This window comes from Mustela erminea, chromosome 6 (assembly GCF_009829155.1).
Source record: "Mustela erminea isolate mMusErm1 chromosome 6, mMusErm1.Pri, whole genome shotgun sequence".
In the NCBI taxonomy this organism is placed as follows: domain Eukaryota; kingdom Metazoa; phylum Chordata; class Mammalia; order Carnivora; family Mustelidae; genus Mustela; species Mustela erminea.
Genome location: NC_045619.1, coordinates 88120366 through 88137648, shown reverse-complemented (window position 1 = coordinate 88137648; position 17283 = coordinate 88120366). Strand labels below are relative to the sequence as shown.

The 17283-nt window shown below is 61.3% G+C and overlaps 1 protein-coding gene across 4 annotated transcripts; it reads right to left on the bottom strand.

Annotated features, from left to right (window-relative positions):
- Window positions 1-191: 191 nt before the first annotated feature.
- Window positions 192-16350, bottom strand: TNS2 (tensin 2). Of its 4 annotated transcripts, none has more exons than XM_032348330.1 (29): window positions 16195-16350; window positions 11607-11715; window positions 11123-11160; window positions 10221-10259; window positions 9886-9924; window positions 9692-9741; window positions 9338-9509; window positions 8998-9048; window positions 8553-8675; window positions 8401-8465; window positions 7472-7555; window positions 6906-7018; window positions 6751-6811; window positions 6390-6465; window positions 6015-6144; window positions 5868-5933; window positions 5681-5794; window positions 4272-5483; window positions 3984-4134; window positions 3264-3856; window positions 3056-3145; window positions 2594-2719; window positions 2298-2390; window positions 2093-2170; window positions 1842-1919; window positions 1264-1432; window positions 1111-1179; window positions 965-994; window positions 192-835 (listed from the first exon to the last, which is right to left on the bottom strand). In XM_032348330.1, exons 1-29 carry the CDS (start codon window positions 16267-16269, stop codon window positions 697-699), a joined length of 4233 nt encoding a protein of 1410 aa, XP_032204221.1. In that variant the 5' UTR covers window positions 16270-16350; the 3' UTR covers window positions 192-696. The 4 variants fall into 4 exon arrangements, with proteins under 4 accessions (XP_032204221.1, XP_032204222.1, XP_032204220.1 ...); XM_032348331.1 differs by lacking the exon at window positions 16195-16350 and adding an exon at window positions 14401-14539; XM_032348329.1 differs by lacking the exon at window positions 16195-16350 and adding an exon at window positions 13342-13561.
- Between the last annotated feature and the right edge of the window lie 933 nt (window positions 16351-17283).

Genomic DNA, 17283 nt, shown 5'->3' with positions numbered 1-17283 from the left:
GCCAGAGGTGCGGGCAACTGAGCAGCTTGCTCACTGGAGACGTGGATTAGTATGAGGCCAGGGATAGGGACTATGTGCGCTTCGTGGGCCTGGCTGTGGGCCTGGGATGCCCCCCAAGAAGCACAGGTATGCCCTTGGGAGACATGAGGCCTTGACCTTCCCATGAACGAGGTTCAACTCCAACTCCAAAATAATGTTATAGAAATTCTTTATTAGACAAAAATAGACTCTTTTTTTCCCCCTATTCATGTGATCCCACTCTGATCTCTCTGCTCGGTGGGGGGAGGCAGAGGAGGGAGTGCCTTGCTCTCCTCACCTCTTACGCCTCTCCCTGCCAGGCTGGGACCTGCCACTGGGCAGAGCTGGCAGGCCCGGTTCACCCTCCAGGCTGATGTTCTCCTGCAGGCGGGGCTGTCCAGAGATCCCCTCCAGGGTTCCAACTGCTGCCTCCTCACCCTTCACACGCCCATCTCTGCCATCTGCTCACATGCAAAGTCATCTCACAGGCCTATCCAGTTGGCTTAGCAGGCTGGGGCAGGGAAGGAGAGCAGTGTCCCAGGCTGAGGCCCATTACCCCTTCCTATGGGGGTGGTGGCTGGCTCCTGGGTCTCCTGCGCCCGGGCCAGGGGAAGTGAGGACTGTGGGGTGCTGAGAGGCGTGCAGTGTTGAGGTGGGCTCTGAGCTTGTGGCCTGCCTTCACTTTCTCTGGCCCAGTAGGACTTTGGTGATGAAGGTGACAATGGCACCTGCAGGCTGATCTGGGTCAAGCTCTGCAAAGAGGTGACACACATTCTCCCAGGGGCTTCCCGGCTTCTTGGCCACGAAACCAAAGATCCTAGGGATACAAAGCAGGGTGGGGAGGGGGCTCAGCATCCCTTCCACAAAAGACAGCAAAGCCAGGGTTGGGGAGGAAGGGTGCGCCTCAGTCCCAGGGAGGGAAGGGGTGGTACTTGTGGAGGCTTACTTGGAGGTGGTCCCGTCAGGGTTGGCCCATCTGAAGAAAGAGAAGAACCATGAAGAAATGCACCCGGGGTGTAGCTACCGAAGGAGGGCTGGGGCTGGGGGCTGCCCGGTCTGGGGGGCCTGACGGGAGTATGGGGCTGTGCTCACCTCCGGTCCTGAGGATCTGTGCTGGAGAAGGTGATGCTGTTCACGGGGTAATGGCGGCGAAAGAAGAGCCTTCAAGGAGGATCATGGGGAAAGTCAACAACAGCCAGAAACGGGGGTCTCCGGGATCCCTGGGGGTTCGGCGCACATACTCACTTCCTTTGGTTGTCTGTCAGTGTAATGCCCTGGGCCGAGACCTTGAAGTGGACGATTGCTGGGGTGGCCCGGGGGCTGCAGCTCAGAGCTGCTGAGCTGGCCCGGGCCACTGCCTGGGGGCCCGTCAGTGACTCCGTCTCCACTGAGGTCAGGTAGAGCACACTGCAGGCTAGGAGACAGGAGAGGGCTGGAGGGAAGCACTGGCTTCACCAGCACCCAGATCTGTCTTCCCCTATCCCTCCACACCCCTGGCTCTCGCCCTTTCCCCCATCAGCGCTGCTCAAAAGTTGTTAGAATCACAGGTCACCTGTTAAAAAGGCAGATTCTACAATTCCCCAGATCTACAGTCAGGAATGCTGGACAGAGGCCCAGGAATCTGCATTCTAACAAGGCCATCCCCAACCCCCACCAAGATTTTCAAGTTCATGACTTTGGGGTCTTAGTCTGAAGACCCCCTTCTACCCTCACTACAAATAGAAGGACCCGCCCACCTCCAGGCCTTTCAGCACCTCCTGCCTGCATCTGTAGTGCCCCACTAGGTGCCCAGGGAGAGGGAAGAAGGGAGGGGAGATCCCTACCGGCGCCCTGACGGAGGAGGTCTGCGGCTGTGCTCATGTTGGCGGGCACTGGGGCCTCTGGGGTCTCCTCTAGAGGATCTGAGGGAAATGAGGGCCAACAGGGAAGGTCAACAGGGAGCCACATTCCCCAGGGACTGGAGAACTCTTTGCTGGTCCCACCGGAAGGCAGGCTGGGAGCCAGGGCCTGAAGGGTACTGCCTTGGGCTGCAGCAGGTGAGGGGAAGTGGGAGGACTGACCAGGAGACACCCACCTTTGCTGGGAATGCGCAGGCAACAGGGCAGGGACAGCGGGGAGATGGAGTGCTGGGACACCAGGGCGGACAGGCTGCCTGCAGGGAGAGGTGAGAGGAGTCCTGCGGTGTCCCCAAAGATCCCCAGCTCTCCCTTCACCCTCCTGAGACCCTTTGGTCCTCCCAAAACCGACCCACTGGAACCTTCTTGGTCCATGCTGCTCACCAAAGTAGGGCTCACTGGGACAGCCCTTGATCTTCACCCCTTTGGGCCCAGTTTCAATGAGAAAATGGCGGACCAGCTGTTCCAAGGGGTCCCCTGAGGGGAGGGGAGAGGAAGGAAGGCTTTAGCAGATTTTGGGTCTCAGCTTTCTCCCCTGCTGGGATTCTTTCCAGAACTGGAGAGAGGTCCCGTTCTGCCTCTCCCCACCGAGAAGGGTCATGGCCCACCCCACCTTGTCTTGCCTCTGGTACCTCCCTCCACATCACTCCCCTTCTCCCTCAGGTTTGGGCATTCTGTACCTTTCCAGGGCTGGGCGCTGGGTGGTGGTGTGGCCACTTTGAGTGCCAATCCATAGGCTCCTTGGAATGAATGACTGTCTCTGATCAGGAAGGCCCCAGGATCCTTGTCTTTCAGTAGAGCAATGGCTGGGAGGATGTGGGAGAAATTTTCACAGTGGTGATTGAGCCCCACGGAGCCCCTGTCTACCTCTGCTACCCAAGCTCCCTAGACCTCTTGCCCTGATGGCTGTGGTGTTTTGGGGCACCTGGGATGGAACTTTCAAGTTAAAAGGGCACTGACAGTGTTGAATCAACCTCCTTGGGCCCAAAGCCCAGAACCACCTGCTAGTGAGAGAGACAGCCCAGGTAAACCTGATGAGAAAGGGAGGAGGCACCAAGGGTGTCAACTGGAAGGATGGGTTCTTAAGCCAAGATGCAGCCGGGGGAGGCGGGTGGGAGGGGAGGGGCAAGCTGGCTTCTCACCTTGGTCACGGGACAGGTGTGGCTTGTACCAGAACTTGGATGTATCCTGGACGAACTTGACGTTGCTCTGGCTCTCTTGCATAGGAGGCTCTAGGACAGGGAGGGACCAAGCTTGGCCCCCAGTGCTTCCCAGTGCCCATGCCATGCCTCTCCTTGGGAGGCAGGAGGTTCTCACAAGGGGTTCCCACCCTCCTCAAGGCCTCCATACCTGGGGGCTGGGGGACATTATCCGAGAGCAGAGGTGCAAAGGTGACATGGTGACTGGTGCCTCTGGCTGGTGGTGATGCCTGCTCTGAGCTCCAGGGTCCTGGCTGTTGCCCAGGTCCCAGCAAGTGGCGCTTCTCGGGAAGTGGGGGCTGGGTGGGGCCATTGATGTCATAGGAGGCAGCCAGGGGGAAGGCAGGTGTGGGTGAGCTCTGAGATGGCTCTGAACTGGCCACGAGCCAGGGCATCTGGGTAGGCACAGGAGTGAGGGGGGACCCATCCGGACTATCTGGGGGATCTCGAAGTCCCTGCCAGGGGGCATGGCGGAGGCCAGGCAGCGTGGTGGGCACGGGGCCCCTCGGACTGGCACCATCGGAGCGGCTCCCAGGGCTCTTCTCCTGAGGCCAGTCACTGGGTGAGCTGGGCGGGGAGGTTGGGGAGAAGGGGCTAGGGGCCGGAAGCTCTAGCCCGCTTCTTCCTGGCAGCTCGGGAGCCTTTTCAGCGCCTCCCTGGGGAACAGATGGCAAGGCCTCGCCAGGACTTAGTCTCTGAGTGGGCACCAAGGTGGGGGACGACGTGGTGTCCTGCCGTCGGGTGCTGCAGTTTGGGAGGGTAGGCGGGTGGTCAGTAGGTAACTAGGGCTCCAGAGCCCCTGTGGGAGCTGCCCCCAGCCCCAGTTTGCCAGCTGCCTTGGAGCCTGGACAGCCCCAGCCTCTGCTCGTACCTTTCCTTGCCCTGGACTGGGCTGCTGGTGTGCAGGGGTGTGGAAGGCGCAGACAGCTCAGAAGAGGCACTGCACGGAGCGTCACGGGGAGACCGAGGTAGGGTGCTGTGCCCGCTCGGGCCCTCCCTCCAAGACCCTGGCTCAGGGGACTCTGGGGGAAAGGTGAGAAAAGGGGCTGTGAGTCAGAAGTCCCTTCTGTCCGGCTTAGCTCTCTCTCACCCTGTACCTTCCCCACCATCTTCCAGAACCCTCCTCTTCCCTTGGCACTCCCCACCCCAGCACCCTCACCTGCAGATGCCAAGGGGCCTGCTGGGGCCAGGTGCCCAGGCATGGGGTACCTGTCCCCTCCCTCCTCCGCAGGAATCTCGTAACTCAGCTTCCTGGACTGTGGGTAGGGCGGGCTGCCTGGGGATATGGAGCCAGCCCGTGGGGAGTGGGCACCAGAACTGGGGTACCCTCTGCCCTCAGCTGGAGAACCACAGCTGTGGGGCACCCGGCCGTATGCTGGGCAGTAACTGGGAACCGCTCCTCCATAGCTGTAGGTCACCAGGGCAGGGTACCCTGGGTGCCCATACCTGTTCTCAGGGCACATGGCATAGGAGCAGCCCTCATGCCCGTCCTCAGCCGCCTTGGGGGGTTTCAGGCAGCTGTAGTCGGGCATCGGGGCATGGTGATGGCCACAGGCAGGCACCAGCAGGGGCAGCGGGTGCCCCGTCCGCACCGGGTGCAAGAGAGGCTTGCCGGCCTCGCCTGCCCACCCCTCTCCGGCCTCCCTCTCCAGCCGCAGCCCGTATAGGGCTGCAGTGGGCAGTGCCAGCTTCTCCTCACAGGCAGGGCACGAACACAGTGCAGGCAGCCCAGTGTCCTCCAGGATCACCACCTCCCGATAGCCCGGGGCCCGGTAGCCGAAGTCCCCGGTGGCTGGTTTCCCCAGCTCGGGAGGGTAGGGATATGGCCCCTCGGACAGTGATCGGCAGAGGCGCCTCTTCTCCACGGAGGCCTCGGTGTAGCCCTGAGGGTGCCCCTCGTAGCCCCCGTAGGCCAGCCGCCGCCTGTCCAGGGTGCCCTCCGGCCGGTAGTAGCCCCCATTGGGGACCCCACAGGGCTCCCGGTAGCCTTGGCGGCAGGAGCAGTGGCGGTTGAGGCCAGGCCTGTGGCCTGAATACATCCCAAGGGGCGGGCCTGCACCCGTGGGGGGCTGCTCTTCGTCGTCTAGGATGGCTGTCTCTCGCCCAGCTCCCCGGCCCCCACTGGCCACGCCGCAGCCACCCAGGAGGCGGTCCAGCTCCTGCCGCTCAGCAGCTGTTGGGGGCGGCCGGCCAGGTGACTCGGCTGCGGGCTCCGTGGTCAGCGTGGACGAATGGCCAGAGTCACTGCTGACAGAGAGCATGGGGGGTGGAGGTGGCTCCGGAGAGGGCGCTGGCGGGGTCTGGCGGGGAGCCCGCTGCACCTGGGCGTAAGGACTGCCATCCAGGGGTCCTCGGGTGTGGGTTGGGGAGCCTGAGTGGGGAGAGGACCGGGGAGGGAGGGCAAGTGGGGAGAAGGAGAGACAGAGAGCGAGAGAGCAAGTGAATGAGAGGGGACCGTGCAGGAGACTAGTGCTCCAGGGTGTCTCTTGGGAGGGGGAATCTGCCAGGGAAGAAGAAGTGTGCCGCCAAACTTACACCTTCCACCACCCCTGGGCCTGCCCCACGCACCGTCCACACTGTCCTCGTGGTGCTGGTTGAAGTTCTCGTAGGAATCCCAGCGCACAGCGGGCTCCGCGGTGTTGTAGTCAACAGAGACCGAAGGCTCATTCCGTGGAGTGTTGCCTATGGGAGGTCCACCCAGGTGTTGGGGAGCACGGACCCGATCTTTAGCCCCGCCCCAAGGTTTGGCTCTTACCTTTGATCTTTTCAGGGCTGGAGGAGAAGACAAACTCCACTGAGGCTTGGAAGGGGAACCTCTCATCTGCGGGGAATGGACGGTGAGGAGCTAGGCCCCCTGCCTGCCTTCACCTGGGCTACAGCCCCACATCTGTCTCCAACTCACCAGCCCAGGCCTCGTCTAGCTGGTCCTTGGGGAAAGTGAGTCGTGGGCCGTGGATGGTGCACGTGTGGAACTGGGCTCGGAACACCAGGGTCCGGTCTGTCCCCCGGCCACCCTTGTGATAGCAGGTCACCTGGATGCAGGAAGGGAGACTGGGGGTCAGGCCCTCCTGGCCACTTATGTCTCTTCTGTGCTTCCACCCTGGGGACTGTGTGGTCACAGCTCTGCCTCATCTCAACTCAAGGTGATAACCACCCTCCGACCCCTGACTAACTTTCTGCCCTGCAGTCTGCCTTGAACGGATGATTCGCCATAGACTATGCACCTGGCGGGATACAACATCACCCCTTGTAACGCCCTCCCCATGGCCCCCCTCACCATAACATCGCCTTTGAGGAGGAGGGCTGGCTCCAGGCTGATGCAAAGCTGCTGAGGCCCAGGGCCTGTGATGTGGCTGAGGAAAAGAGGACAAGGCAGAGGCTGAAATCTGGGGCACTTGGGCTGGGCCAGGGGTGGGGAGTATGAGGGCCAGGAGGAAGCTGGGAGACTGGAGTCTGAGCCCTGAGTGATAGAGCTTGACCTTTAGCTGAGCATCAGCCTTTCCGTCTGTAAAATGGACTCCATGAGGGCATACGTTTCTGGATGCAGTGGCAGGAGCTGGGGGTGGTGAGGGGTGGGGGCTTGGGGAGGCTGGAGGAACAGGAAGCCAGGAGCAGGGGCCTGGGAACAGGGCACTCACTAGATTCCAGAGGTGTAGACCAGCTGCATGGACTGGTAGATCTTGAGGAACGGCTGGAAGCCTGGAGGCGCAGAAAGGAGAAGGCATGTGGGGACTGCTGAGGGGAGGGGATGGGGGACGGTCCTCCCTGTCGAGCACATCCTAGGCAGACTCACCAGTGCCAGGTTCAAAGGCTGGCAGCACAGGCACGAGCACGTAGTGCAGGAAGAGAGGGCTGCTGTTCATCCTGATGGAGCCAGACAGGAGGCCGCTGAAGTAGCTGATGTATCTGATAGGGAACGTGTCAGTGAGAACATAAGCCCCTCCCTCGGGGGGGATCCCTTTGTATCATTTCTATTACGCACACACCCCTCACCCTTAGAAGGCCTGCCCTTCTTAGCACTGCCTTCCCATCTTCCGGCTCACCAGAAAGTTCTTCCTTGCGTCTAACCTCAATCCCTCTTGCTGTCTCCAAGGCTTGTAGTTGCTGGCCCCTTTGCCTAGAATGCCCTTTTCCCCCAGATCTCTGCTTCCCGTGACAGAGATGGGCTCTGACTGTCCTGCAAGCCTCTCTTTATCACAGGCTCTGTGAGAGCAGGGACCTCGTTCGTTCTGAATTCTCAGCACTTGCTATAGTGCCCGGCACACAGAAGGTGCTCCCTTAGGGTATGCTGTACGAACGAGAGGATCTGGGCCCTGGGGCCACAAACTCCTGCGGCCCATCCCCACCCAGGCTGCTCACCGGCGCTGGGAGGGCTGTAGCTCCGCCGCCACCTTGTCCTCGCAGAACTTCCTCATGGTGAGTGTGGCCAGTGCCTGGTCTGCCCTGGGGACCACAGGGGCAGTGTGGGGGATCAGGGGCAGGTATCCATCCAGGCCTCCCAACCCTAAGCCCCAGGGGAGGGAGGAGACGGGTGATCCCCTGAGTCTAGAGGAAGGCCAGAGTCATGGCGAAGAGGGCAAGAAACCCCACAGATAGTCACTTGACTAGTTGTTGGACCTCAGGCAAGTGTTCCCTGAGTTTTTAGTTTCCTCCTCTATAAAATGGGGCAATAAAACCATGTTATGGGTTGAATTTTGACTCCCCAAAACATATGTACCTCAGAATGTGACCTTATTTGGAAATAGGGTCGTTGCAGATGGAATTAGTTAAGATGTTATACTGGAGTAGGGATGAGCCCTTAATCCACTATGGTGCCCTTAGAAGAAGAGAAGAGACAGACAGACACACACACAGGAAGAAAGCCGTGTGATGACCCAGGCAGAGCTGGAGTGACACAGCAGCAAGCCAAGGAACACCAGGGATGGCTGGTCACCACCAGAAGCTAGAAAGAGGCAAGGAAGGGTTCTACCCAGAGTCTCAGTGGGAGTGCAGCCCTGTTGACACCTCATTTTAGACTCTTAGACTCCAGAACTGAGGCAACTAATTTCTGTGGTTTTAAGTCACTTAGTTTGTGCCACTTTGTTCCATCGGCCCCAGGAATCTGATGCCAACCCTCCACTGGGAACCCTGGTGAAGTACAAGTGAGAAAAAGGAGGTGGAAAGGCCAAGTTGATAGTAAATGGCTCTCTGAACACACAGAGGTGGGCTTCAAGGGAGACAGGCTCATCAAGGCCCACTGGAGGAAGGGTCACTGGGGAAGGGACCAGTAAGGGGCCAGGGAGCCTCACCCTGCAGAGATCTTGCTGTAGTGCATGTAGGCAGAGACGATGACCCCGAGCTTGCCCTTGCTCCCCTGAGGACAGAGAGGGAGGAATGTAGGGCAAGCTGGGGCCCCAGGCTGAGAGCCCCCCAGCCCTTTGAACCTGAGGTCCCAGCCCACCTTGCAGTACAGTACGACCACATGCTGTGGGTCAGCACTGAGCCACGTCTCCATGGCTTTGCAGATGGAACACAGCTTGTCCAGTGGGGGTGCATGTAGCTCAGGCCAACCGAAGTCCTGGACCTGGGATGTGTGGGGGTACAACTGATGATGGGGGCCACAGGCAAAGAGAGATGGGTGGGGATGGAAAAGGGACCAGGGGTAGGGGTCGCTTGAAGCCAAGGTCAAGGTACTGTTGGTTGTCCAAGACAGCCTCGACACTTTTCTTGCAGGTACAATGGGCTGATGCCTGCTGCACCATGCTTTGGAGTGTCTCAAGTAATAAGTCACCTGGGAAAGTGCTTAAGAGCGAAGTAGATGCTAGTCGCTACTATTAGTGAGGAGGAGACTGGGGGCTTCAAGGGTGGGGCTCGCTCAGTTGAATGGCTTTAATCCCCTCTCCTACCTTGGGGTTTAGGCGGGTCAGGTCATGTCTTTTCTCTGAAAGGTTGAAGAGCTGAAAGTAAAGGGGAGCTTTAGACAGAGGTGACCTCAAGGAGCGAGGCACAGTCCCCTGCCGTAACCCTAAAGCAAAGTCTTTCTTCCAAACGAGGAGATCGCGGTCCCTAGAGCCCGGCTTAGCCTTGACAGCCCAGAGGGGGCGTTCCCGATCGGCTCCCACGGCCCCGCCCCCATGCCCCGCCCCCTGGGGCCGCGCCTCTGCGAGATTGGCGTCCGGTGCAGCTCCGCCCTTCTGGATCTCCCAGCCCTATCATTGGCCGACTGTGGAAGGCCCCGCCCCTCACCAGGTACTTGTCGCGGTGCTTGGATTGCAGCACGTGAGCCAGCTCGCGCAAGTGGCCCCGGTGTCGCTGTTCGTCGGGCCGCGCGGGGAAGGCGGCGGCCAGGATCCGCTCCGTCACGTAAGTGAGGTCCAAGTCCCAGCGGCGCTCCATAAGCGGGTCCAGGCTGAAGCTCCTAGGAGGGGGCGAAGGCTGCGTCAGGCTCGGGGGTGGGGCTCCCGATGGGAGCGGAGGGCAAGGCCTCGGGGGTTCCCAGGGTCGGTGGGGCCGCTTGCGGGCGGGGGCTGCCCCGGAGAGCTTCTCTGGGGGACGCTGCGCAGGGCGGAGATGGGGGACCACCCCGGCACCCTCACATACCTGGGCAGAGTGCTGCGCTGCTTTGAGTGGTTCAGAGACTTGGTGGATCCCTGGGGGATGAGAGGAGACGGTGCACAAGTTCGGGTGTCCCCCCCTTCCCCGGTCTAGGCTCCCCGCTCCAGAGTCCCCAGACGAAACCTAGGTCCGTACTCCCAGAGCTACCTGCTTCCGTCCCCTCCTCCAGCATCACTCACCAGGTGCTCTATGCGCCTCACAGGGGCCGTGTTTCTCCGCTGGAGGGAGATGGAGAAAGCGAAGGGAGGGGTTAGGGCGGGGGCAGGGACCAGCCTGGGGCTGGCGGAGAGGGCCCGCCCGCGTCCCTGTGGAGGCTCTACTGGGCGAGGGGACAGGAGTCCTAACCCCCAGCAGGCCCAGAGGCAAGAAGAGCAGAGGTCTCATTATTTCCCTCTCCACCCACAGTAGTCCATTCGAGTTAACCCCCTGGGGGCCCCCGGTCTGTGGCCACCAGACCTTGGGACACCTCAGCCAGGTTCCTTGCCTCCCTCACTTCATCTCAGAGCGCACTCACCAGCTCCGCAGGGGGCAGGGCCTGACAGGACGAAGTCACCTGGAAGGGGACCGAGTGAGGCACTGAGCTCCTGGTGCGGTGGACTCGAGGATGGGGCTACCCTCGGCCTCAGCAAGGTGGAGGGGCTTTCCACAGATGGGCGCACACTCCAGCTGAGGTTCCTCTGTTTAAGAGAGCCTCCCCTCTGGCCTCTTGGTCTCCCACCCCTGGGCCCCCCATTTGTTGCTCTTGGCTCCCAGCCCCCTTTCCACACAGACCCCCATTCATCCAGCTGCGGGCAAGGGTTATATATAGAGCCGTGGAGGCAGGCCATGGCCAGGAGCGGACACTGGCCTCTTTCACCGGGAGACCCCGCCCCTGGGCACACAGCTCCCCCAGACCAACTCCAAGCCCTGGGACCCCCCGCGCTGCAGGACGAGGACCAGGGAACTTCTGCAGAGATGGGGCTGTCTCAGGTCCCCAGTGGACAGTGGTGCTATCTTGTACCTTCTGCCCAGCCTTTTCCAGGGCCCAGGACGAGACCCACCCAGGCATCCTGAGGACCCTTCCCCAGAGGGAAGGCACAGCCCATCCGGCTGCTCAAGTCTTTGAAATCCTGCTCACCCACCCACCCACCCCACCCTTCCTCCTCCTCATTCTCCTCCTCTTCCCCACCCCCATCCTCTCGCCAGCTGCAGCCTGGGCACAGCACCAAGACAAACGCTGTCTCCTGTCCACCGGCCTGGGCCAGCCCTCCAGGGGGTGGAGTAGGGTGGTTCTTAAAGGGCCCAGTACAACACCCTCTCCCACCCCAGCAGAGGTTCCCCAGTGATGAGCTGGGTGGAGGGTTGATGCCAGTGTGGCCAGAGAAGCCTGTTTCAGAGCGAGGGATTCCAGTCCCCCTTTCCCAGTCAAGCACCCACCTTTGCTTCACATTTTCTATGTGTTGCCACCTTGCAAACTAGAGAGGGATGGTACAGAGAAGAGAGAGGTTAGCAAGGGCCTTTTGGGGGCACCCCTCCCCCCATCTCCCCAGGCCCTGGGACCACATCTTGGGACTTCCACAAATGTGTTGAGATGGAGTGGGGGTAGGGGGCAGGGGCAGTTCAAGGGAGGCATACGGCAGTGGGTAGTACTACCCAGGCCAGGGAGGGAGGGAGGGAAGTCCACGTAACAGGTCACAGTGGGGAAGTGGTGGGGAGCAGTGGGTCTCCTGGGTTCTGGGGTAGTTGGTTGTCTGTCATGGGGAGCAAGTCCTGTTTGGAGGGGAGGCAACTGCCTCCTGGCTCCTGTGTTGCCCGGTCCAGGGGCAGCAGGCTCATTATGATTTCCGTGAGTTTGCCTGCTGCGATTGTGCCCGAAGTGGTGCTGGGTGGAGGGTCTCAGTCACAGGACGGGGCACCTCACCTCTGCAGGAGACGCCAGTCCCATCGATGGTCACCTTACACACTGCACAGACTGGTGGCTTCTTCCGGAAGACCTTCTCTCGGAAGCTGTGTGGCTCAGCTTTCCTGGGCTGGGGGTGGAGGGACACATGGGCAGAGGTATCAGATCAGTTCTCAGTGGCCCCACCTCTGAGACTGAACCAGGGTCTTAGCATGGCACTGGTTTCTTGCTCTCCGTCCTGATAAAGCTCCCACACTCCTAAGACGCACTTGGCCACACCTGTTTCCAGGCCACTGTGGGGCCTGTCTTTGATGATGTGTGGGATCTAGCCCCTTGCATCACCCCAGCCGGGTCACCTCCTGATCACTCAGGCCCCTCATGTGGCCCTGGTGTGTGAGACCCTTGTGGTCACTGCCTCCCGGAGTGCTGGAGCTTTTCTCCCGGTTGGCGGTGCTAACTTTGCTGTACAAAGGTTCCCTGTTTCTCCTCCCATATACCCTCCCCAGATGATGGTCCCCGTGGAGAGTGAGCAGGAGGGGAGTCCGACACGAATGTAGGATGTCAGTCACGTGACACCCAGACTGACCTGGCAGGAGTGGCCTCAGCCAGTCCTACTCCCCTGGCTCCCGCTGTCCCCACGCTCCAGACAGCTGACATGCCCTCCTCCCCCTACTGTCAGAACAACATGTTTACTCAGTGTGCATTGAGGCGGCAGGCAGCAATTGTGTAAGGAGGGGGTGGTGATGCTGGAGGGACAGGCAGACAGAGGCGCCACACTGAGGGAGACATTTAGCTGCCTTGCTACTTTTGGATGTAGGGAGCACCCCGTCATTTGTGGAGGTTCAAGTGGGATTCCAGCATGGAATATAAGAAGGGATGGACTAGATGCCCTGTTAGACCCCCTCCCTACCTGGACTGCAGTGAGGCAGGGATGCCCTCTCATGGCCCTGAAGTCCCATCTCTCCCACTGTGGTTCACCTCACTCACCCTCTGTCTGGGGACTGTACGTGTCTTCTCCCTTTTACCCATGTTTCTCCTCCATAAGGAGTTCAAGTCCCCCCCCCCACCCCCATAATAGTCTCATGTTGCCCTGAGCTGCTGCTTTTGGAGGTAAGGCTGAGAAAATAGGGGGAAATGGAATGACAGGCCTCCAGGTTCCCCATCCTGCGGACCCAGGCAGCACTTTTGGTCTCTTGGCTGTTCCAAAGCAGCTGGATTAAACCCCAACTGAACTGTCTGGACCAACCTAGTCAGACCCATTAGGAAAGCTGGGTGCATTCTGGCACTAACAGCGCGCACAGACGATATCAGGGGAAAGCAAAGCCCCAGTGTCTAAAGCACTTCCGAGACCTGGCTGCCACCACCCTCTGTTTGCCACTTCCCCTCCATTTCCCCCAAACTTCTTAGCTCAGGGAAGGGGCCTGATCTCTTAGCCTTGCTCTGGGGCTCTGGGTGGGACCTGGAAAAGTGCTACCATGAAGTCTGTATACCCGAGTGCAGGTATAGGGGTGAGGTCCCCCGGGTCGCCATCAGTTAGGGCAGGGAAGCTGAAGGAGCCAAAGCAGACACCAGATTCTGCCCTAATCCAGACTTCTGCTGCTCACACCACAGCCTGGTCGGCTCCAAAGAGGCAGTGTGGTGAGGGCATGCAGGTTGGTGGTGGTGGTGGGGGGTCTGGCCTGAGTCCTGGTCCCCTCCCCCACTGCCCATACCTCCTCCCCTGCCCCTCCTCTGCCCAGCCAGCGGGCACTCCTACCCTGTTGCTGGCCCGGCTGCTGTCCCTCCTCCCCAGGGCTCTGAGCAGCCTCTCCACGGGGCCGCTGGACTTCATGATGTCCGGCTGGCTGGGGTGCTGACTGCGGGCCTGAACAATGCTGGGGCCCGGCCCGGGGCTTCCTGGAAGCGGCCTGGCGGAGGCAGCTGCTTCCCCTGGGTGGAGGGTAGGCTGTCTGGCTGGTGTGAGGAGAAGCCCGGCCCTGGAAGTGGAGGGGAGTGCAGGCGGGAAAGGGGCAGGTCGCTGCTCCAGGAAGTGGGGGGGGGGGAGGATGTGGGGGAGGCCAGGAGATCAGATTCCCAGGATCTACCCTGCTGGGAGTGTCAGTCCAGGATCTTTTGCCCCCAGTCCCCTGGCTCTGGAGCTGCCCCTGTCCTGGGATCCACCCTATCCAGGGATCAGCAAGGATCCCGAGATCCAGCCCCCGAAGGGGCGGGGTTGGGGTGGGGTGGGGGGCTGTGTGTGAGGATTTAGGTCTTAGGGCAGGGCTCAAGGGCCAGTGGGGAACACTGTGTCCCCGACCAGGCCAGCCTCCCAGCCTGAGCTCTCAGGCTCTCAGGGGACCTCTGGTGGGGAGGAAGAGGGAGCTAGGAATCACTACTCCAGCCAGGCCAGAATCAGGAGTGCATCCTGAGGGGCAGGGAAAATAAACTGAGGGCCAGCTTCCTGCCTCAGTTTCACTGGTTGCGAAATAGGAAAAGGAGAACACATACTACCTCCCCCATCCCTCCCATACACACTGGAAGGCCTAATTCCAGCCACAAGAGTGTTCTGCCCACAGGAGTGCTCCATTCTCCTGCTCCAGCCCAAGGTGCTGGAGGCTCTCTCCTGAGAGCACCCCAGCAGCTCTGCTCCTGACAGTCCTCCCTCCCCCGCACCCCACCCCACTCCCTCGCATCCCCAATTCCTTAGCTTCTTCCTGCCAGACTTCCCAGATCCCTAGCCCCTCTTCCCAGTCCTGCTATGTAGGCCCTCCACCCAGGTCCTAGGGCTGGGCCCTATCTGCACCGCACCCCTCCAACACCCCAGGCTGAGTATTACCTTCATGGCTCTCCTAGCTCTGCTCTCCTTCCTCAGCAGCTGTCCCAGGGCCTAAGGACTGACAGGAGGATCCCCCCTCCCAACACATACTCCACCTCCCTCTGAGGGCCTCCTGCCTCCCTCCTGGGAGTATGGCCAACTTCCTGTCCCAGGAGTCAAGGGAAGGAGGTGGACTGGGGCCTTGGAAGTGTGTGTGTGGGGGGAGGAGGGGGGGTTACAATCTTCCAAAAATATATGGGGTTAAGGGCCAGGGGGTCCTCAGCCCCAAGTCTTGGACAGCAGCCCTTTGACTGGTTGGAGCTGTCACTTGAAAGAATGTGCAAATATGCCTCTCCTCATTTGCATGGTATTTACTGAATGTACCAGAGCTCAGGCTTCTCCCACCAGGTCCTCAGACTTGCCTCTCCCTCCTTCATGCCCGAGGGACTGGTCTAATCCCGCCATCTCTGAGATGAGCTCCCCTATGAGAGCCCACTCGGGACACTTCTTTGGACCTGCCTGGCATGGGCCTGGGCTGAAGCTTCGCCTTTGAAGCCCTAATTCTTTCAGGTCAGGAAGTCTGTCCCCAGAGTACCTTGGGCAGGGAGATATCTCTGGTCAGGCTTGGGCCCCTAGCTTGTAACTGGAGAGGGGCACTGGCTCTGCGACCCACTCCCATCCCATCAACCCTGGCTGGGTCCCAGGACATTCCAGGCCCCTGGCCAGTGTTGGCAACTGGGTCTGGCCCGGTCCAGTTGGCAGCCAAGCTGCAGGAGAGGAGGAGCATTGTGGTGGGTGGGTAGGTTGGGGTGGCCTTTCTCTGCTCTTGTTGCACGTACCTTGACCAGGATACCCCTTCAGCATTCTTCCTTATGTACCTGCTGTCCCCAGAGGAGCTGTAAGGTCCCCTCACACGGTAGTTCCCTCTGGGGGACTCACTAACCCCTGTGTGGGTTGGCCAGGGAAGCATGGCTTTGAGTCTCTCCCCACTCCGTGGGGCACCTCCGAAGTGAGATGGAAATGGGGAATGCCAGAGTTGAGAGAAAAGGAGCTCACAGGGGCAGGGCTGGAAGACATGGCCAGACCCCCTAGGACCCTCGCCCTCCTCCTGCCTGGAACATTCGGAGCCTGTTAGTCTCTCCCCCAGCCTGGCCCCCTCTCACTCGAAGCCTTGGGTTTGTTTGGAGAAACCCCTCCACCCACACTCCCCCTTCCTGGAAATAGCTGTGGTTGGATGAGAGGCTGGGAGCCCAGCCGCGGAGGAGGGGTGAGGCCCCGGGAAGGAGAGGCGGGATATATGAGTGCGCCCGGAGGGATCTGTAGAATTGAGGGGAGAAGCAGAAAGGGGGGCTGAGGAGTGGGGCTGAAAAATCGAACCAGCCTCAGTCTCCCCAGAAGTGAACTAGAAAAGGAAAAGCCTCGCATACACTCTTTCGGGCCAGGCCGGCGCGCAGCCTCCCGTTCCCGCCCAGGTCCCCGGCCCGCATGTGGGGGCAACGTGCGCCCCGTGGCGGTCGGGGCGCCCAGGACGCGCGAGGGCGGGACAGCAGTGCGACCGCGGGCCGCGCCCCGCCCCCTGGTCCCCTGCCGGGCTTCCCGCCGCTGGGCGCGCCGCGGCCCGCCCGCCCGCTCCCCGGCCCCCGGCACCCAGCCCCAGCCCCAGCCCCAGCCCCAACCTCCGGCGCGGCCTCCCCGGGCCCCCGGGTCCCCGAGCCCCCGGCCCGCCCCGTCCCGCGCCCCCTGGCGACCGGCCCCGCCCGGCCGCCGTGACGCACCGGCCGCCGCCCTCCCGCCCCGCGCCGCGCGGCCACTCACCTGCGGGGGGCGCCCGGCGGGGCGGGGGCGCGCCGGGGCGGGGCAGCAGCAGGGGGAGCCCCCGGGCCAGCCCATCCCGCCCGGCCCGCGCGGAGCGGACGCGGAGGAGGCGGAGGAGGCGGGAGCGGGCGCCGCGCTCGCCCGGGCTCCCTCCCGCTCCCGCCGCGCCCCGCGCCCGCCCTCGCTCCCTCCCGCGCTGCTCTCCTCCCTCCTGCCGGCTCCAATCCCCACGTTCCCCCGCTCCCCGCCCCTCGGCCGTCTCCTGCTCCCTCTCGTCCTCCCCGCCTTCTGCGGGCCCGCGCTCCCAGGGCGCAGGGCGAGGAGGGACGCGGAGGCTGGCACAGGGGCTCACGGAGACAGGAAGAGACCGGGATGGGGAGAGCGGGAGGAGGCGGACACGGAGGACACACGGACGGGGAAGGCTCCGAGCCCGAGACAGACGACCCCGGCAGGACACAGCAAAAATCAAAACAGAACGCAGGAGCCAGACAGACACAGAAGAAAAAGTGGCCATAGGTCCAGAAGGCATTAGAAACGCTACAGAGAGCTGTCGCGGCCTCTCTCAGTCGCCCCCTCCACAGGAGAGTATTTGGGATTGAGCCTGACCCCACCCGCGGCCTGGTCTGGTGGGGCCCGTGCCACCTACCCCACGGGGAGCCAGACTCAGATCAAGATGCCTGCTGTTCCTGGTGTCCCAAGACGCTGGACACCCTTCCCTAGTCCTCTGCCACCGGGGAGACGTCCTGGCCACCTCTTCTCCCCTAAGGATTCACAGCCGAGGACCTCCACGTCAAGTTCAAGCTCCCACCCCCTAAGCAGCTCCAGTCGGCTCATCCATCACTCTGCCTTGGAGCTGGACCTGAATGGTGATGCCCACTCTCTGAGCCTAGAACAAGAAAGTCTTCCTCCTATTTAACTTAAGTCCCAGGTGTTCCAGTGGAAATAGAAGTTCAGTCTGTGGTCTGCCATTCCCTTATGCAGTGTCTGGATCTGGTACTGGATAGAAAAGAATGGGCCCTGGGGTGATTTGAGTTGTGTCAGCCTTGGGGGGAAGGTAGAGGGAAGGGATGTCTTTCTAGAAACTCCGAA